The sequence below is a fragment of the Lactuca sativa genome, chromosome 5, assembly GCF_002870075.4.
Source record: "Lactuca sativa cultivar Salinas chromosome 5, Lsat_Salinas_v11, whole genome shotgun sequence".
NCBI lineage: Eukaryota > Viridiplantae > Streptophyta > Magnoliopsida > Asterales > Asteraceae > Lactuca > Lactuca sativa.
The window spans coordinates 146,613,047-146,635,994 of record NC_056627.2 but is presented as its reverse complement, the minus strand read 5'-3'; the positions used below and the strand labels follow the sequence as shown (position 1 = coordinate 146,635,994).

Sequence of the window (22,948 nt, the reverse complement as noted above, 5' to 3'; positions counted from 1 at the left end):
AAATGGAAGGAATTTTTTTTTATTAAAAGTCCATACGGAAATACCTGCATGTGACGGGTTTACACCATTTGCAACAGAATTCGTTAGCATCGTGTCTGGCAATGGATCTTTTGATCTAGTCTCTGTAGTCATCATCTTCAATGAGATTCCATCATGCAAAGTAGAAATGAAATAAATATAGAAAATTATGTAGAACTAAAACTACCATAAAAAATTCACTTAAAGAAATTAGGGTGTTTATCCACACACGCTATATGTAAGGTAGAACATGCATATGTGTGGATAATTGCTTTAGAAAAACAGAAAATAAATGTTTCTATAGTTCGACTCAATACAATAGAGAAAATTTATACCATAATAACTTTTGCATTATCTTCATTCCACAAAAGAAAACCAAAACTCACAAACATAAATTATATATATATATATATATATATATATATATATATATATATATATATATATATATATATATATATATATATATATATATATATATATATATATATATATATTTATAAAGGAAGCATTTTTCCGTTCACCACATTCATTTGAAACACCCTAATTTCTTCAAACTTAATGTGTAATCATATATATAAATTAAATTTCAATATTAAAAGAATATATTTTCTTTACTTATAAAATTATGTTTTTAACTTTTAACATATTATACTTAATTTATTATATCTAATATGTTGTTGTATGTAAACCATTATAATTTTAAAGCTATAAATTTTGAAATTTTTTTATAAAATACTTAAATTGTTAATTTAAATATAACATTACAGGGTAAACGTAAATATAAATTTTAGTTTAACTTAAACAACCCAAACAATATTTTGTGAATAGTTAAAAATGATAAATTGTAGTGTCTTTCTAATAATGATTGTAAGTTGGTTAATAAGGTTAAATAAATATCAAGCATAAAGTGTTATCATAAATAAACGAAATTTCAATATTAAAATAATATTTTACTTCTAGTTATAAAGTTATGTTTTTAATTTTTACATATTATACTTAATTTATTAGATTTAATATGTTGTTCTATGTAAACCATTACCAGTTTAAAGCTACAGCTTTTGAACAGTTTTGACAAAATACTTCAATTGTTAATTTATATATAACATTACAGGGTCAACTTCCATATAAATTTCTGTTTCATTTAAAATTCTACAGAGTATTTTATGAACAGTTAAAAGTGATAAATTGTAGTGCTAAATGCAAAAACTAAATTATAATATCAATTTAACTAAAATATTTTGTAAAGATATTTTAAAAATCGTTAAAAATTTTCAAATAAGTAGCTTAAAATAACTTACAATAACAACAGTTAAAAATAATTCTACATAAATGATTATATTGTTATCTTTAAAAATCACAAAAAAAAATGTTTGATGTTTTAAATAATTACAATGATAGAAATTAAAAGGTTAAACAAATAAATTTTAAAAATTTAATTAACAATAACAACAACTATAAATAACCTTAAACCATATATTATACTTAATTTTATTCATGAGTAACTCGCAGGTACATGTCATTCAAAAAATTGAGATTATGCAATTTTAATAGATGTATATATTATCATATAATTCAAAAAAATCAATATATTATATGAACTTAGTATACGAATTCTTATATCAAATTTAACAATAACATTATAGTTAAATTTAAAAAAAAAACATATATTTGTAAAGATTTCAGCTATATAGATGTTTCTGGGCAACGCGCGGGCATTCGTCTAGATATATATAGACACACACACATACATAGAGAGAGAGGGGTAAATTCTTTTAAGAAACCAAAAGATTTACGAGAAGCGAAGAACACCTAGATTGTTAATTATTTCTCAAAATCAATACAACCATTGGACTCCTACAGCTGTGTCGAAAAGAAATCCACAGTCAAAAGAAAAGATTTGACAAACTTTTTTTTGGAAACAAGCATGTATTCACATCAAAATCTGTGCGCATGCATATTTATGTTTTCCGTGTTTTTTGAGATTTTAAAGTTACGATTTTGTTAAACGTTGATATTAGAGTTTTACTGTAATGCTGGTTTAGAAACTTTTCTTTAAAAAAAATGTTTATACATGCAAATAAACAAACATTTAAGTGTGCATATAAGCACATTTCAAAAAACTATGTTTGTTAAATATATATATTTTTTGAGGCTATATATAGCTTAGAAGTGACATTTGGAGAATAAAGATGTTCGTTTTCCAAAAATGATGAGCGGACTAGGAATTCTTGGGTACTTGCAAATCTTTGGTTCTCGTAATAACTTAACTATATATATATATATATATATATATATATATATATATATATATATATATATATATATATATATATAGAGAGAGAGAGAGAGAGAGAGAGAGAGAGAGGGAGAGAGAGAGAGAGAATCAAAAACAAAATATGAAAGAAATTTAGATAGGAAGGGTAAGAAATTGATCATTTGCATGTTTTTGACGAATCAACCAAATTAATCATTAAATGATACAAAAATAACAAGATTTGTAAAAATAATAATAATAAATAAAATATAAAATAAAAAAAAAATCCAGCAAAAAATAAACATCGATTATTCACAGTTCTAAAGAGAAAGCTGACGTACCTTTATGTTTTGTCAAGGAACAGCTAAGGCCTCTAGGTCAATCTGGGGAACAGGAATTTTAGGTGAAGCGGGTCCATATAGAGCTGCTTTCACTATATCTGGAGTAAGTTCTCGCTTACTTTGAGCAACAGTTACAAGTTTTAGATAATTGTTGAACTCTGATCGGTTAAGGTAACCATTTCCATTTACATCAACATATGACCATATTTTAGCGAGAATAGCCTTAGGTAATCCAGTGGTTTGAAAAAAGGGAACAGCTTCCACACCATTAATACGTCCATCTTTATTTGAATCTGCTATTTTGAAGTACATCTCGAATAGATCTGCATTCTTCGTATTCTCTACCCCTACCCCGGCTACTAATTCTGCCAAAAATACAAGAGTTTATGATTATTGATTTAATGTAATTAATCAAACTAGAATATCTAAGCAAATGATTAGGAACAAGTGTTCATGTTGTATTCTTTTTGTATTGATATCACAATTCTTACATAAAATATGATTCTACACAGGGCCGGCCCTAAGGGTGTGCAAAGTGTGCAGCCGCACAGGGCCCCGAGAAAAATAGGGCCCGATTTTAACCAAATTATATATATTTAATATATTAATATATTCTATTTTATACAACAAAATAAACATAGTTTAGGTAGTTCAGATGGCTTGGAGGATTAAGTATGCGCGCCTGTTAACTTCGTGGCGAGGGTTCGATTCTTTTTCCCTCTATCTTAAAAGTCAGCTTATTTGTTTTCATAAGTTTTAGTTTTGCCCCTTTAGTTTTAGTAGTTAGTTTTGCTTAGGGAACTAGTTTTCAAAATATATATATATACCTTCTAAAATTTTATAATTTCGCATTGACCATTTTTCATTAATTAAATTTATATTAAAATTTTTCTTTTCACAATTCATCATTCTTGAATTATATATATATATATATATATATATATATATATATATATATATATATATATATATATATATATATATATATATATATATATATATATATGGGTCCATTTTCATGTTTCGTACAGGGCCTTCAAAAACAAGGAACCGGCCCTGATTCTACATTTTGGTGTTTCAATAGACACTAGATATCACATCACTTGTTGCATACAATGTTATTAAGTTATTAACTGGTTGAATTTGATGCCGATTTGAGTATTAGACCCTAAGTTTATATATGCAGAGCTATTAATGGAGAATTAACTCATTGTATTCAATATAAAGGAAATATATTTTCTATGTGAACGGAATGCGGAAACGATGCTATTGTTAGAATATTCTTATTAGCAACATCTCCTTGCTCCAATTCTTCCCCAAAAACATGGGGTGCAGTAGTTATGTATGTTCAATATTAGTAAAGCACAAAGATGTGTGATGTATTATAGTATGTAGGAGATGTGTGCATTATGTTTTCCTAGTACAAGGCATATTCTCTTATAGTATGTAGGAGATGTGTGCATTATGTCTTGCTACTACATGGGCACTTCGGGCATATTTTGGTAGTACGAAAAAGAATGTAATATAAGTTAATTTATAATAAGAAAAATAATGTTGAGTTGTAGAGTCTAGTTATCATTTTGACATATTTCCACGGCTAAGTTTAAGCCTCGCTGGCCCCCAAAGTCTACGGGGGTAGATTCAAAGTGGTTTGTAGTTTCTCAGACAAAATATTTGCGGGTTTAGTCTACTCGAAAAGAAGTATACTAAGTACCTGTGGGGTAAGTTTCAGATTAGCAATAAACAACTATGAAATAGCTATCTACAATGTTGTGATGTGGCCATCCGTACTTGCATAGTAGTTACAAAGTAGGTTGTGGTTCAACGATACGGTACAAGGGCCAAAGATTATGTCGTTTTTGGTTTTGGCCAACTAGCATATATTATGTCGGGTCAATATTATAAATAGATCTCCTTGTATTAATGTAACCTTATTGCAAAAATCATATGTTTGACGGATATTAATAAAATCATTTCTCTACTTTATCTGTTTACATAGCTGAATTATTGTAATTGACTGAATCACATTACCTTTCTTGTGTTCTTCATTTTTTCTTTCGTTTCTTTAATTGTTAATGGGGAAGTGATTCGTACACAATAGTTTTTTGTCATACACAACAATTTATGCATTATATAGTTGTATAGTACAACATTTTAAAGCATCAATTTTTGTGTATGGAGAAAAATTGTTGTGTACGAATCAGTTCCTTGATGTCTTAATATCTAATAAGTAAATAATATTGTATAATTATAATAAATGCAATAGTTATAGTTAGTACGCTTTATATATACTTTAAAACTATATGTAATAATAAAACTACCAAATAAAACTATATCGTATAAACTTGTTTTATATATTTGTTTATTATAAATATTGATTTTACAATTTTGATACAAAAATGTTAGTGAATATTGGTGTGACATGTTCCTATATCTTACATGGTATTGGAGTTGGATTCTAGCACCACAATATCTTAACACATCCTTGACTAACCTAATAGAGCCACTAGCCAAAGAGTAGTGTTAGTTTATCACACATATGTGGAACACAGTCGTATAAGGGTCTATATCATATATAGTCCTATAATTGTCTATATCACATATTTGATAGATTCATCCTCTTTTTATAAAGGCAGTTGTGGATGGATAATCTTGGACTCCATATACATCTTATACAAAAATTATAACATAAAAGTAATGTAGTATGAAATCTTTGATATAGTGGGGTCGGGGATGGCTTGGTTATATAACTATGTATATGACATGCTTTTTTACCAATTCAACTAGGTCTAATTCGTTGAATGAAAACATGATTTTTTTTTAATGTAAGTATGGTATGAATATAAGTTTTTTCTTTTAAAAATAAATTATATTGTTTCAATTAAAAAAATGAACATTCTATCCTATGGCTTCAACTAGTGTACGTAAACCTCATACTTCATCAAATCACTTTGCTGTTAGACCGGCAAAATCTATTTATTATGTATAAGATAATCTACAAAGGATACAGGAGGATATATATACATAATAATATATTGTTACCTATATGATATGTACCATATACATAGTTGGATTAGCCCACTTATATTACGTTTGATATGCCTCCCAAGCGAAGGGCGGTTAACAACATGACGTTGCAAACATAGAAAGGAAAACTGAGCTATAGAAAAGGGGCTTGAAGGATTTGTACAAGTTAATTATGTAGAGATGAATTGAACTTTTAGTTACTTATTAGTGACTTTCTCAAACAAAGTGGAAGTCAATCTCTGTGTTTTTTGTGTAAGCATGGTGCATTGGGTTTGTAGAATAGTAGATGGCGTCGATGCTATTACATTATAAATGTGGGGGATGAATAGGAACATAAAATTCAATAAGAATAGACCATAAATATGTTATATCAATGAAGATAACATAGCCTCCATTGGTTTGTACTATAATTTTGGTGAAGAGCGTGAGATTGTATTATGCTTGCGAGAAGACCTCAATAATAGGTTGGAGTAAAGAAATATAACATAGCCTCCATTCGAAGGTATATCATCTGTAAAACCTTCCTATTGATATAAGTGCAGGGGAGGAGCTACTTTAAGGCCAGAAGGGGTTGTGGCCCCTCGTGACTTCTTGGTTAGAAGTAGTCCATACCTACTAAATTTTATACATATTAGGTCAAAAAATGTAAAATTTGGGTTGTGGCCCCTCTGTTCTCCGATTTTTATAAATATTATACTTTCGCAACCCCCCCCCCCCCCCCCCCCCCCACCCCCCAAACTTTTCCCACTGGATTAGTAAAAGCTTCAAGGATTTTTAGGATTCTAAAGGCTTTCATGGCCCATGTTGAGTAGACAAATAGCTCTAATGTAATAGTTTGTGATGAAACGGTAATCAACAAGATGTGGTGCCTTATAGATAGTAGATAATACCTTTAAAATGGATCATGAACCGTTGTAAGGTAATGTATATCCTAGAAAACCATATCAAAAGCAAAAGCAAGTTTAGCTAGAGTAACACATTGGAGCCACATTGCAGCCACACTAAGATATATATACACCCAAAAAATTAGTGTAAGGCACATAAGCCTTCAAAGAAATTTTAAAGGAGGAGTGCGATGATAATGCATGAAACGTTCACAGATTTATTGTCGATGATGATAATTTTGTCAAAGTAGATGGGCATGTATACGAGCACATTCCTATGGGCATATATAAACAAAGAAATATCAGCATTACAACCATAAAATCCAAAGGAAAGGAAAGAATAAGAGAACCTTTGGTGCCAAGAAAGAGGTGCTTATTTAAGTCCACAGAGAGAGTATATAAAAATATAAAAATAATTTGTTTGAGACTTATATACAAATCGTAGAAGATGTTCCTTATAAATTGTCTTACTTAATCCACCAAACAAAGAAGACATTTTGAATGTCTACCTTGTTAGGACTTAGAACTTCAACAAACGACAATCATTTTCTCAAACATGGAGTAATAATGCAAAATTAAAAATAAATAACACATTCAATTTATAGCTTTCTGATGATACATTAGGTTACACAAATTCAGTGGGCATAAATACTAATTGGTTGACCAAAAAGTAACAGTAAGGCTAAGATCAGAGAGAAAACTCTGATGCAAAACTAGGCCCTGAAGAAATTAGAGGTGATCTTGATAAATGAACTAGCCGACATCTTAAGAGTCTCCCATTTCGAGGCTGGTGAATAAATGTATGATGCCGTCTATTCTGAAACTATGTAACCTCCTTCTCTCTTTCGTCTATGACTTCTCACTAAGTACTTGGAAAGCCAAATGAAGCCACACACAACTTCAACTTCTCTATCGACACCACATTGGTAAATATGTTTGCTATATTATTTGTACCCAATTACTTTCTTTAAATTCAGAGTCACATCACTTATTCATTCTTAGATAAAGTGATACTTGGTATGTATATGTTTCTTCCTATTGTAAAACATCATATTCTTTCCAAGTTCAGATAGGAAGTTATTTAACAATATAAGGTCCTTGCTTGCTTCTGCAATAACCATGTACTATGATATTGTCATTAAAGGAGCAACACTCATTTATAACATGGACATCCAATTGATTGTTGTACATCTAATTGTGAACACATAAATGATTGTGTGATCTTTCCCAAATCAATAAAACCACTCAAATCAGGATTAAAAAAAATCATCCAAGACTATCGCTTCTCTTTTAAGCATAACGCGACCTCGCATTTACTTTTCAAATAGTTTAACAACCACTTAACACCTTCCCAATGCTCTATCCATTGTTTGGACCTGAACTAACTCATAACTCCTACTTCATGAGCAAAATCTACTATGTTGTGCACCATAGCATAAATCAATTTACCAATTGTTGAGGTGTAGGGAACTTTATTCATATCCTTTTTTGTGTTCTTCCATATTTAGAGAATGTTTCTTTGAGAGTTCAATTGACTTCCTAAATGTGTAATTATATGTTTCAAATATGTCATGTTAAATTTCTCCAGAACTCTCATGATGTACTTTATTTGAGAAAGTTTCATGGTACCTGTACCTCTATCTTCGTATACACTCATGCCTAATATCTCCTTTGCAGCCCGTAGTTCCTCATCTCGAACTCTCCGAACAGATGCTTCTTTATCCTGTTGATATCTTGTATAAATTAACCAACAATAAACATGTCATAAACATATAATTAAATAATGATGTATGAGGAGCCAAAATTATTGAGGTATTCCCCTTCAGCAAATACACTTGTTATTGATTAACTCGTCTTCCATATCCTTCCACTATATGTACTCATCGTCAAGGTCTTTGGATAATTCTCAAATAGTAACAAGTAGTTTGCTGAAGGGGAATACCTAAATAGAGTTCTTCTTTCCCTCATGGATCTCAGGAAAACAATAGACTCAAACTCGTCCTTGTCTATAACTTCACCCCCCCCCCCCCCCCCCCCCCCGGTAACTGTTACTATTTCTACGTTCAATTGAGCTCATATTGCTTCTTGCACATTCACCTATGCCAAAAGTACTAACAAGTTTTATAGTTTCATCTTTAGAGATTTCATCGAACTAAACTTGATTCTTCTATCCATGTGTCTTTTCTCTGTTTGGGCTTGTTGGAATCTTATCCTTGTAGAAGGCACTCTCATTGAACGCTACATCCCTACTTCTAATAATTCTTTCATTCTAGTTATCCCAGAAACGAAAACCATGTTATTTGTAGATATGAAACACAACCGAAAACTTTTAAGTATCTTATCGAAACTTGTGATCTTGCCATTCCTTTTGTGGAATTCTAAACCCTATGGGGATTAAGGCTCATCTTTTGATAAGTATGTTATTGTGCTAGTAGATTCTTCCCAATACATCTTGGGCATCCATGCATGTAGTCCCATGTTCTTTTCCCCCTTGTTCGGTTCAATGTTTGTTCTCTCAGCCGTACAATTATGTTGAGGCGTTTTAGGGAGAGTTTTTAGTATCCTAGTCCCATGTTCAACATATTAGTCAATGAATTCTTTATTTTTATACTCTTTACCATTGTTTGAATTCAAACACTTAACCTTTAGGACAGTTTCATTTTCCAGAATAGCCTTCCATTTCTTTAAGGTGCTAAATACTTCAGATTTTTTCTTGAAGAAATAAACTCAAACTTTCCTAATGTATTCATCAGTGAAAGTAACATAATACATGGAACCTCCCACTGAATAAACTGAAGTGGGACCGTATAAATATGAATGAACCAGCTCCAACTTCCTTTGCGGTCGACTCATCTTTTTAAAAATACCCTTCTTTTGTTTGCCAAGGATACACGGATCACAAAATTCATATATCACACTTTTCAAATCTAGATTCTTCGCTTTAGGGGAAAGCATCTTCATTCCCTTCTCATTCATATGCCCAAGTCATTGGTGTCATTAAGTGGATTCCCCTTCTTCTTTTAATGTGACATTTTCTTCATTTTTAGGAACATCCACCATATAAAGTGTACCCCAATTTATTCATTTAGCAACAATTATGTTCCCCTTTGGCAACATCCATTAATGATTACCGAAAGTAACATAATGAACCTCATCATCAAATTTCCACTTTGACATCAGCATTGTCTTCATATTTGTAATGTATTTGAAATTCTTCAAGTCTAATTTGTACCCAAAGTAGTTTAGAGGGCATATCCCCAACATCCATAATATCTAGGCTCTAGTTATCTGCTAGTTAAACTTGTACCTATATTGTCTAAATTTCTAAATGCAAGTCTAGAAGGACCAACATCAAACAATCCACTAGATTCCAATATCAATGATTATATTGAGTTTTCAACACACTAAATAAATGTAGTATCATCAAAGCTTGTTATAAGACGGTTATGGGGATTGATTTTGGAAGTGGCCACTTTCCTTGATATTCCAACACATGATATTGATTTTTCCTATTCTTCGATTGATTTATCTTCCTCGATTTTGATCTTCCTCTACCACCTCCTCTTTTGTTGGTTTTTCTTTCCTTGTCTTATTCACTTATAAAAACACTTTTGCTGCATTACTTCAAACTTCATCTTAGCACTTCTTTCTGAACTACTAAAAGTCATCATTATATTGAACCAGCTATCACATAATATATGATAATAGTCGTAATGACTACACTTTATTCGTCAATCCAATATTAACCAAAATCAACCTTGAGATGATCGAATTGAACTCATTAACATAGTCTATCAATGATTCATTATCCTTTATCTTTAGATTCATCAACTTCCGGATCAAGAATACCTTATTCGTTGCTAAGGTTTTTAACACATATTGGATAATGATCTAATCAGGTCGTATGTAGTATTCTCATTAATAATATTGGAAGTTGCTTTGTTTTCCACTGATAATCTTACCACGCCAAGAGCCTATCAATCCAACATATTCTGGTTCTCGTGCTTCACTACTTCAGGTTTATTTTCGGCCAAGGGTTTGCGTAACTTCTTCTGGTAGAGGTGGTCTTTGATGTGCATTCTCTAGAACCCAAAATCGTGTCCTTCAAATTTTTCGAGCTTAACCTTCTCATCTTCAACCATAACTCTAATACTAGTTATTACGGTTTAAGCACTTCAACAAACTACAAAGAAAATTCTCACATATAGAGTATTAATGAAAAATGAAACACAAATAACATAATCAATTTAAGAGGTTCACATGATTAAGATGATCAAGTATGTCTATCGAAGAACACGAGAGAGTTTATTATTTACGTTGCATATCGATAGGGTCAAATTAGGGTGAACCAGTCTCCATAACTTACCATATCTGGAAAAGGGACTAACCCTTGACATAACCATGGTTGTTGCCGGAATCCTTTAGCCATAACTCAAATGGTGTATCATATAATATTTGTATCTTTGTCTTTTTAGATGTGATAGACTTATTTGTTTCCAAAAAAATAATACTAATGGAATGTGGAACCAAAGATTTTTTTTCATTCCAAACAAGAGCATCATATTCTTCGGTCATAACCTTACACTACTCAACAATTTTATTAATATTGGTAAAACATGTTGGTTTATTTGTGGGAGTCGAAGGAAAATCATTCAAGGGAGTGAGGGAGTATGGTTTTTATGTATTGAATTTGGGAATACATATATATATGGTGGCATAAGTTAGCAGGGAAGGTATGGAAGATGCACTTTCATTACTAGATGTACTGTCTGGAGAGGGTTGAACAGAGTTCATTGGGCTTATATCATGTTGGAAGATATAAGAGACAATAAAGTTTAAATAGAGTTCGTTGGAATTCTAAGGCTAACCGGTATGGGGGGAGCTTCACGCGTCTTGGGCTGAGGTGGGGCGCCTCCCCATGCGTGAACACCGCCCGAGGGATGGGTGGTTTGCGCGTGACGTGAGGCAGACAAATCTTTACAAAATCTGTTGACACCTAATGGATGAAGCCGATTGAGACCTCATTTAATTAGGAAGAAGACACATTTTTCAACAATTGTCAACTTTGGTCCCTTGAGTTTGGATCAAAAGCAAAACAAATTTCTTTTCTAATTTTTTTCTCAAAACTTGTTTATAAAATTTACAAGTTACACCCTAGACTTTTATATTCCTATTATTATTATTATTATTTCCTATGTTTTTACTAATTAAGTTTTTTATTTAATTTAATGTAAAAAAATATATTGTGTAGTGGTGACCATTTCTTATATCTAGTGGGTTGGTAGTGGGTTGGTGGTAAAGCTGACGTGACATAGAGGTGACAACACTTTTTCGGTGGGTTGGGTGTGACTACTCCCCGCAGCCTAACAACATCTCTTCTATCCGCCCCTCTCCCTACAAAACTAGAACCTCTAGCCGACATCTAATTTTTCCTCACCGAAAGACCACCACATCTCCTGAATCTATCGTCTCTTGTAAAATCGAAACCCTAGTCGATATGCAGTTTTCCTACTATATGTGTCTTTTGTTTCTCTTTCTCTTTGTATTCTCTTTCACCTACCACCATGTTGACGCTGCCTCTCTCTCTCTCTCCCCCCCCCCCTCTCTCTCTCTATCGAACACTTTTCAGGTTTCCTTACCAACTCTACAAACTGTATGGTTGGAGTACCATTCCTGTACATGTGTTTTGGTCACAAGTTTTCCTATAACATGTTCATAAAGTATAACATTTCTGCGGTTTTGTTATTTATTTTCAGAAACCAGTCAATTTTGCTTTTCATTTTTCAGAAATCGATCAATTTTGGTCTTCATTTGGGTTTCAAGTTGTTTTTTTGTATTATAATATTATCTTTTGATTTTAAAGTTTCGAATTTTATATTGGGGTAGTGGTTTTCGGAGGTAAACTGGATGCAAGTGGTGGTTGTAGGAGGTGAACCGCATGTTGATGGTTGTTTTGAGAGATGATTTTGGAGTGTCGGATCCATTGCAAAGGATCTTGAACAATGAAGGCTAAATGTGAGATAGGAATAGAGGGTCCCAATAAAATATTTAAATACATAATAAAAATTGAAGAACACTCGTATAATTACACCAAAAAAAGTGACCAAGAAATATTCCTACAAAATTCTCCTTAATAAATGAAGGTTTTTTTTGCCACATGCCCTCTTCTCCTTCATTTGGACACATGTCATTTTCTAGATTTTTTGAATTTTCTATTTTTCACTTGTCATTTTATTATAATTTTCATTTTATTAAATTAAAATTTCACATTTAATATGTAAGGTAATATATATATATATATATATATATATATATATATATATATGTAAGGTATTTATATATTAGAAGTAATTTATATATGTAATGTATTCAATGTATTAAAGTCTCATTAATTTAATAATTTAAATTTTTTCTTAATTTTCTTATAAATTCAAACTTCTCAAATTGTTAAAATTTCATATTTAATTTTTTTTAAATAAACCCATGTAATACATGGGTCTCACACCTAGTAAAATTATATTTATAAAAGTGATGACATCGGATTAAATGACAATCGATATGAAAATACCTGGATTTGTAGGGTTTATACTATTAACAACAAAACTTGACAGCGTTGTATCTGGCAAGAGATATTCTGATCTAGTTTCCATAGTTAATGTCTTTAAGGATTTAACAGTCTGCAAACGAAACCAAAATTGAATCACATCATATCGGTCCCAAAGTAACTTAACATATGCCAAATACGATATAATTAATTATGTAAATATATGTCGAGCTCATTAACTCTCCAAAAGATATATGTTGTGTTAGAATGAAATTAACCCCAAGATTAGTGAATGTTAATATATGTCAATTATGTGTTTTGATTAAATATGTATTTTGCAGGATATGACTAAAAGTACTAAAATGTCAAATAACTTTTAGACATAAAAAAACATATTTACTACAACTTATAAAGTATCACCAATGACCATTTTGTGGGAGAGTTGATTGAGGTGGCATGCCTGCATTCAATGGATTAAACTCTATCACTATGGGATGCCATGTTGACATTTAATGGATATGAAGTTCAATGGCCATTAAACTCTTCAATGGGAAAAATGAAACATTTTAACTATTAAATATATATTCCATTGAACTCTATTGAGTTCAATGCATTGTAGGAAAATTAATGTAGAGTTGTATAGTAAGTAAAATGATAATGTGTTAATGCATTAAACTCTAATAAATTTAATGCATTGTGGATATCATTAACACTAATTTAGGTGTCAGTGAATAAATAACACAATAACACCATATTTGGTGCAGGAAATGGTTGTGGGGTGTAGCAGTTATGCAACAAAAATGATGGTAACACACAACAAAGTTGGTGTTGGGTTCCAAAGATCTAAGCAAAACCAATGACCAGAACATTAAAGAAGGCAATCACAGAACATCACCAAATACAACACACAACAAAAAGTACCAACATAAATCACTATACAGACCTTGTCGAGAGATAGGAAGATGCCTCTTTAATCCAATCTTATGGAATTTAAATTAAGTTTATATGAATGTTTCCAATTATTTGCATGGTAGTCGTGTATCCACCAAACATAGTCCATTGTTTTTTAAATATTTTTTGGATATATTTTACTGTTTACCTAAACCAAATGAAGATGATGCATATAATACATTTTCAATAGAGAATATCACAAATCAAATTTTCATTTTCATTGCGAGCACATGGTTTTGTTTGTCATCTTTGTTACTGAACTTAAGAGGAGTTATACTAAAGAATTTTCCACTAGAATTAAGTCATTTTGAAACAATAAATAGTAGAAGTAGATCTAAAAGGAAAAACACAACTTACTTGATATTCAAGAACACTTTCAAGTATTCTGACAACTTCTGTCATTAATGGGCGTTCTTCCAACTCTCTCTCCAAACATTGATAAGCAATTTTGGTAAACGCATCCAATGACTTAGGAGTCATTTCATCCTTTATAGTATCATAAATAATTTCATTTATTTTGTTTTGTTTATAGTATTGACGCACCAATCCGACTAAAGATTGATGAATACCAGCTTGGTGGGTAATACACAACCTCCCACACAATACTTCAAACAAAACTATTCCAAAGGAATAAACGTCCGACTCTTTTGTTAATAATCCTGATTCAACATAGAGTGGATCACAATACCCAACTGTGCCTACGGCGTTAGAGACAATAAATGTGTATTGTTGGTTTGCAGGACCAAATTTGGATAAACCCAAATCAGAGATCTTGGCATTCCAATTCTCATCCAGTAGGATGTTGGAACTCTTAATATCACGATGTAACACTCTTTGTTGGGTCTCACCAGGATTGTGAAGGTATGCTAGTCCACGAGCCGCTCCAATGCAAATCTTAATCCGGTCGATCCAAGTAAGATCATCGTTGTTGAGATGCAAGTCAAGACTTTTCCTGGATGCATACTCGTATACCAGGATCTTCTCGTCACTCTCGTCACAAAACCCTAACAGAGAAACGATATTTTCGTGCTTGTAAAGAGAAAGCATAATGATTTCCTTCCAAAACTCTGGGTTTCCTTGTCCAAATGTAGGATCTAATCGTTTTAAGGCAACAATTGTTTGTCCCTTCGAATGAAGAAGCTCCCCCTTGTATACTTTGCCAAATCCTCCTTTTCCAATACACTTGTCATCAACAAAGTTGTTGGTTGCTGATTTTATAGCTTGTAATTGAATCTTGAGATGTTCAAATTTTCTTGTGATATGCATCATTTTGATGGTAAATTTGTATGGGGCTAATTGAATAGCTTCAAGGAAGTATAGTTTCACAGCTTGATCGATTTGATATCGTGCATTTAACAATAGACAAGCAACGCTTGGTCAACCCTATCTTTCTCTTATCATGCACAATTGGACAAGTGCAGTGAATTTAGGCTGGATAGTCTATATCATTTTATTGAATTCTAAAATATTAATTAGGGTATATAGTATATGCTGGAAGGAGGCAACGTATTGAGCTTGACAGGCTACCAACCTTTATTTTAAAATTCTTGTTCATAGATGTAATAATATTTCTGCTACATAGTTAATTGATTTCGTCAACTTACTAATTAATACCTTTCACTTGGATAAAATTCCAAATTCAGGTAGCATACTTTTATTTTAAATGGCTTGAATGGAAATAATTAATTACTTCCTACTCCTAGTTCTATGTAAACACTTTACTATGTTTTGGCATTACTTTATTTTATTTTATTTTATTATTTTTTTTGGCATTACTTTATTTTATTTTATTTAGCTTGGTTCGGCCAAGTTGTATCTCTATACTTTGTATATTCCTCCCAGCTTAATTATGCTGTTTTTTCTTTTGCTTAATATATATTTCTTTTGCCATTAAAAAAATGTAAATACATCTTTATGAGAGGTAATATCAAGAAAAAGAAAACATAAACCCACACAAACGGGAGCGTTTATTATCTTTATTCCCATGTATTATTGGTAGGGAAAATGACCTCAAATGGTTCAATCTAATTTAGCATTTTGTAGGCGTACGTTACTGAATTGGACATAACATAACTACACAAGCCATATTATCCATTAGGTGTTTGGTAAAATATGAACAAAACTGTACAAAACGTTTAATTAAAAAATTATGTTTGCAACTTACTAGATTTTCATAGATTATCATTGATATCTATTAAACCATCTATTTAAAAAGATGTATGCTATTTTAATTATTTTAAATTAAAATACTTCAATTGTTTTCAATAGTTGTCGCTGTTAGAGCAAATGGTGTGGATGAGTGATGGAGTGGGACGGGATGGTGGAGAAAAAGATGGAAAGAAGACGTTGGTAGGAGGTGGGAAATGTTTGGTTCCAGTTGAAGATTGGTATCGGGTTGAAGAGCCGAATGACACCGTTTATCCTTTTCAATATGCCAAATAGCCGTCTTTGATTGTTTAGTCCAATAATTGTACATATACTTGGAAAGAGGCCAAAGGTAAACGTTACGACTTTTGAAGCGTTTACTATTAGTTGATTATTTATTGTAAAACAGAACTTATATTCGAAATCAAAGTACGACTTTGGTACAAGTATTCATCTTTTCGTTGGCCACTATCACTTTTAACATTTTTTAAAAGAAAATTACATTTTTGGTCCTTGTTTTTTTATAAATACTTTCGGTTTTGGTCCCAAATAAGCTATTGTTTTAATTTTGGTGCCTAATTCAGTAATTTGATAAGATGTTAAGATTTTGGTCCCTCGTCTAAAACACGTTAACAAGTTGTGGCTAACCCACTTGGGTAACAAGGTGTCTAATAAGGTGTTTCTAAAAAGAAGATCTTGGGTTCAGACCTAGATATATAGTAAGTCGTTGTTTTAAAAAAAATATTCTAAAACATGTTAGGTCACAACCATGTAAGCACCTTCATGTGCCTTACTGTAAGGGTTTTTTTTTTTTTGTCTTTTCAAGGCTATCCTCACCATTTAATACGATCTAGATCGATTTATATCTGGTTTCATTTCTTTCCTCCCTTTTTCTCACATAAAAGTTGCAAACCTTCAAAATACCCTTTCATCAATGGTCTTCAAAATACACGTTATAGGAAAGTCTAATCAAATACAGAAGACACCCCACAAACATTGTTCTCATATGAAAAAAAGTCGTCCAAAAAAATTGCAATGCCACCAGACTGTAGGACGCCAAATTAAATAACTCATCAAGCATTTCTGTAACATCCCAAGTTCAGAAGCAGGAGTTCAGGGGTGCTAGGTGTAAATAAATGAGTAGACTTGACGAGTAGGTGTCTCAAGTCGTCGAGTCGGAGCGGGTGTCAGACACGTGTTAAGTGACCAACTCGACGAGTCGGCGGTTGGACTCGACGAGTCAGTGCTGGGAAGAGAAAGCCCTAAATTTTAGGGTTTGCACCCTATTTAAAGGACCTTAAGTCCTCACCTCAGCCTCTTTGTTACCCCTTGAGACTCAGGAAACCCTAATATCGTGTGTGAGCCATTGGAGTGAGCTTTGAAGCTTTGGAAGGTGATTCTAGTGGAGGAGGCTTGTAGATCAAGAGGCTAGCATTAAGGAATTTGTGTAGATCTAGAATCTACCTCATCTTGGGCATATTTTGGAGGTAACAAGTCGTTACCTTGAGCTTTTCCCTTCTAGATATATTCTTGGATGTTGATTTGGGGCTATTTAGCATGTTTGGGATCCATTTCGGGTTTTGGGACTAGGTCTGAGGTTGCAACTTCAGATCTAGGCTTGTTTTGGTCCATATAGTTGGAAAGTATCAGCCCTTGGCATGTTTGTGAGCATTTCTTTCCTTGAACCTTCTCTCTAGTTTGGTTTGGGTCAATGCCACCTTGTATACACGTAAAGTTGGAAACTTTACGTGTAAAACTAGCCTTAGGAGTCCAGATCTATGAGTTGGTAGCACTGAGATGGACCAAAATCGTCTAAATGAAGATGACTTAGGTGGGCTCGACGAGTCTGTTCTTTGACTCGACGAGTTGGGTCGCAAACCCTAACCCATTTGGTGGTGATGCGGATCAGTGAGTCGGGTGGACTCAATGAGTGGAAAGACTAGGACTCGGAGATTGATAAACTCGACGAGTCAAGTCGTGTTATGAGGGTTTTTGAGTTTAAGAACTCGGCGAGTAGGGCCAATCTGGAAGATTAACTTGGACAAGGACTTTGACTTTGACCAAGAGTTGACCAGTTTGACTTCCAAGGGTATTCTGGTAATTTGGGCATTTATAGTTATGGTTTCATGAAAGTGTTAGGTAGTGGAGTGCATGGCCATGAGCAGAGGATTTGATCTTATCTCGTCAGTTTAGCATCGCAAGGTGAATTATCCTCACTATACTCAAGGGTCTAAGGCACCAAGGCCGACCCTTTGAATTGTTATTTGAGATAGTTACTTTGGTGATATGTTAGCTTGGCATCCTGGTAGATAGGATGGTTATATGCTAGTATGATCAGTTAGGTGCTGTTTGTTTTTCCGAAGTGAAACTGTCTGAAGTCTGCAGACCACCTCTACGGCCCTCTGCAGCAGAAGAGGTGGACCAAAGTGATGCAGACTGTAATGAGAAGCATGTTTGTTTTTTTAACATCTGCAGACTGCTGTAGATATTAAAAAATTTAAAATAATGTAATTTAATAAACCGAAGATAGTTTTTAATACCAAAAATTTAATGATAGTAGTTTTAAAGCATTGAAATAAAATTCAAACAACCAAATTAGTCTTATAATAACATTTTTAAATAAATTCATAGAACCAAACTTTAATAATTTTCATTCCATATTTTGCATCAATTGTTCGGCAATTTCATCCCATAACTGGGTCATATATTCACGGTCCGCTGCAGTACCATGTGTTGTAATCTCATCTTCATCATTATCAACGACTGCATTGTTATTCCGAACCGAGACATTTGGTTCATCATATCGTGCAAAAAACTCATCATGTAGTCCCTCTCTTCTTATAAAATTATGAAGCGCAAAACATGCTAGGGTAATGTTTCGTTGTGTAACCAACGGGAATGGTGCCATCCTCTTCAATATAGGGAATCGTGCTTTCTAGACACCAAAAGCCCGCTCAATGACATTCCGAAGTTTTGCGTGTGCATGGTTAAATTTTTCTTTATTCGTTAATGCACGTCTTCGACGGAAATCTCCAAGCCAATGCCTTACATTACGGTACGGTGCCATAAAACCTCGAATGTTTGCATAGGCGACATCACAAAGATAATATTTATTTGTAAAAAAGCAAAAAAAAAGTCATTTATTTTTCAAGCTAAGATCAAACTATTTAAATAACCATAAATTTACCTGGTGGTGGGAGCGGGAATGGTGCATGTGGATTTGCTAATGCTTCTGATAAAATTCTAGAATCGTGTGCTATCCCTTCCCAACCGGCCACAACAAACGTAAACATCATGTTGAAGTCACATATTGCCAATACGTTTTGGTAAGAATCGTCTTTTCCCCTACTTCTATATAAATCCCGTTTGTTTGCAGGGACAACAACATGTATCAAAGTGCCATCAAGTGCACCAACTGCTCCGTTGAACACCTGTCGTAACCGCCTATTATGTCCCAGAATGTTTGGATTCGGATTAAAAGAAGTTGGCACTATAATGTCATGTGCGAAAAGCAACATTTTGTCCAATACTTCATGAAAAAACTTATGAATTGTTTGCTTTAAGTGTTGAAATCTCCGCTTGATAATCACATAACGTTGGTTATGACCGATCATCATAAAAAACATAGCCATCTTCTCCTCAACCGACACATGTTTGCTATCCTTTAACGCGTAGTTTACTCTAAAATGAGCACATAGCCAAACAAATGATTCACGGGACATACGTAGCACTTCAAGACATTGTAGAGGATTACGGTGAAGTAACTCTAACGTAAATTCATGCCCCGTCATTTCTGAATCGTTGTCCCGCACTCGTTTGACACCTCTCTTCCAAAAGTAGCAGACGTACAAGTACATAAGAATTATGAGTAGTATCTTTTTGTCGTGATCCATTACAAACCTATTAATCAACAAAACATAACATAACATAAGATAAAAACATAACATAAATCTCAAGTACAAAAAAATATAAAATAAATTTCAAGTGCCAAAAAACATAACATAAATTTCAAGTACCAAAAAACATAACATAAATTTCAAGTACCAAATAATATAACATAAATCTCAAGTACCAAATAATAAAAATAACATTCAAGTAGAAAATAACCAAAAAACATAACCATATAGTTCCAAAACATGCAATTAAAACCTAAACAACTCAAACATATAAAGTTAACGAACGATCTTTCCATCCTTTAAAACTCCCAAACTTGTAGCTGTCATCTCGATCCATCCTCTTAATATCCGTGGATCATTAGGCAAATTTACCAACATCTCTCTCATATTCATGGTCCCTCCAAAAATGTGATACGCAGCAAATCGTAGAGGGTCTATTGGGTCTAACTCGAGCAACTCAAGCTTCTCTAAACATTGGGGAATTGTTGGCCCTTGAGTCAAATGGCATAGAGCTTTTTGCATCTCCAATGCTAAATCATCAGCAGTAATAGAAGCTTTAGGCGAGGCAGAAAAAGGTGGATCAGGTGAGGCACTAGGAGCTCGAGGTCTAGGAGTTGAGGGTTTAGCCCTTTTGTTGGGGTTACCAATAGGTGAATCAGCAGAAGGTGAAGGCTGAGTAAAATGCTCACTAGTATGATTGGAAAAGAAATCATCCTCATCTATGTTAATAGAAGGGGCGTCCATAATGTCACACCCCAAAACCGGAACGGCGGAAACGTTCTGGGGTGGATGACGTCATGTCAAGTATCACAACACATGCATTATAGTAATCAAAGTACAACAAAACATTGCATTAATAGAATAATTTTACATGGTTACATTACAACATCAAGGTATACAAACAAATGTAATACGTACAGTAAGGTGCTAAGCTATCTTCATCAACAGCTCCAGGGATGTACCTGTCTTATGATAACCTGAGAATACAAGTTATTTGAAAAGCGAGTATCAACATTTTTACAAATGCTGGTGAGTTCATAAGTATTTAGTGACATTTATCCAAATAACTTTATAAAGTAGTAGTTTAAGTGTTTACTGTGTATTAGAGTTCTTTCTCGAAAATCCTATATTTTCTTTAATAAGGTAGCCTTCTACCAAGTCTGGTCAGTGTTGTGTGGTAAAAGTAGATTTCCCTAAATTGCTATCATTATCAAAATACTGAATTTGATTATTGAGGAAAGCAAACGACATTAGGAAATATCATATGCCTCAGCAGTGAGGACTGCTGACTAAGGCAAGGAACCATAGACTCCAGGAAAGTATCAAACGAATGACACACCTGGTTCAGTCTAACAAGTGGAGACACAGACCCCAGAAGGTACCAAATGAAAGGCACAACTAGTAAGGTCTAAAACAGTGAATATAGACCGTAGACAATATCAGATGAAAGATACGTCAAGCGAGGTCTAAAACAGTGAATACAGACCCCAGACAATATCAGATGAAAGATACGTCAAGCGAGGTCTAAAACAGTGAATACAGACCCCAGACAATATCAGATGAAAGATACGTCTAGCAAGGTCTAAAACAGTGAACACAGTGAATACAGTGAATGCAGTGAATACAGACCCCAGACAACATCAAATGAAAGATACGTCTTGTAAGGTCAAAACAGTGTGACTCTGAAGATGAGTTACCAGCATACAGTGTAAATTGCTGGCGAAATACCGTTACCATAAAGCCATGAATTATAAGGTAACCCGAGATACTCGTAACCATACTGACTAGAGTACCAGACGCCCTACAAGCGTCTAAAATGTGACATTTGTCACCCATTGGCTTGGTAGGCCGGGACTGTAGCTCGCAGTCTGGGTGCGGGGTTGTCAATCCCGTATAGATCTATACACACAATGTCCGCTCTCCCTACAGGAGATTCTGGTTACCAACTAGACGACGGAGAAGGCCGTGTCCTGAAGATGCATCCCAAATAGTGGGTAGAGACTTCCAAATAGTGGGTATCTAATGAAAGTGCTGAACTAGAGGTAGAGACTTCCCAATAGTGGGTTTCTAATGTAAGTGTAGACTAGAGGTAGAGACTCTTAACTAAATTGACTGAAGTAACCCGTATGTCTAAGCTTGTATACATAGTATATAACTAAGGAATCAAACGACCTTCGGATGGAAATCCGATCCCACCAGACCACATCTCATCGAAGAAAAGGAAATAGGGTAGAAAAGCCTTCCTAAGTCCTTCAATCATTATTTATATGCATCTATACAAGCACAGACATACATCTTACTACGCTTGAGTGTGTATCAAGTAGAAGTGATTCTCGTGAAGTAGGAGTGTCTAACAAGTGAAGTAGGAGTGGTCGCAAGTGAAGTATAAGTGTCGAATAAGTATAAGCGTATCACGAAGTAGAGACGACAATAAGTGAAGTAAGAGTGTATCGAGTATAAGTGAAGTAGAGTCGATATCAAGTATAAGCGAAGTAGAATCATATCACTAAGTAAGAGTGTGAATAAGTATAAGCGTCCATCAAGTATAAGTGTATCACGAAAGAAATGCGTTATCAAGTAGGAGTTTACAATAAGTGAAAGCGAAGCAGCGATAACTAACAAGTATAAGTATTTGACGTGAAAGAGAAATTTGAAGAAAACCTTTATATTTAGGAAGAACCGCATTTTGTATTCTTTGGTAAAATTAGTGTGAAAACCTTTAGAAATCTTTGGAAACTTTATAAATCGGTTTGAAATGATTTTGAATAAAACAATATAAGTAAGAGTTTGAAACAATTGAAATCCCTTTTTGAAAACCATTGTAGTGCCCTACTTGGTAAAACAGTGTACAGTGGTAAAATCTTGTGCATGCGGGTTATCAATCA

General features: G+C 33.3%; 2 protein-coding genes across 2 annotated transcripts; both read right to left on the bottom strand.

Annotated features, from left to right (window-relative positions):
* Positions 1–2,622: 2,622 nt before the first annotated feature.
* LOC111897531 (probable serine/threonine-protein kinase PBL21) lies at positions 2,623–15,425 on the bottom strand. The gene is made up of 3 exons (XM_023893481.3): positions 14,380–15,425; positions 13,096–13,204; positions 2,623–2,981 (listed from the first exon to the last, which is right to left on the bottom strand). The coding sequence occupies exons 1-3, from the start codon at positions 15,289–15,291 to the stop codon at positions 2,629–2,631; spliced, it is 1,374 nt and encodes a 457-aa protein (XP_023749249.1). The 5' UTR covers positions 15,292–15,425; the 3' UTR covers positions 2,623–2,628.
* A 3,909-nt stretch (positions 15,426–19,334) lies between these two features.
* Positions 19,335–19,958, bottom strand: LOC128134231 (uncharacterized). Its single transcript, XM_052771732.1, has one exon. The coding sequence runs from the start codon at positions 19,956–19,958 to the stop codon at positions 19,335–19,337; it is 624 nt and encodes a 207-aa protein (XP_052627692.1).
* Between the last annotated feature and the right edge of the window lie 2,990 nt (positions 19,959–22,948).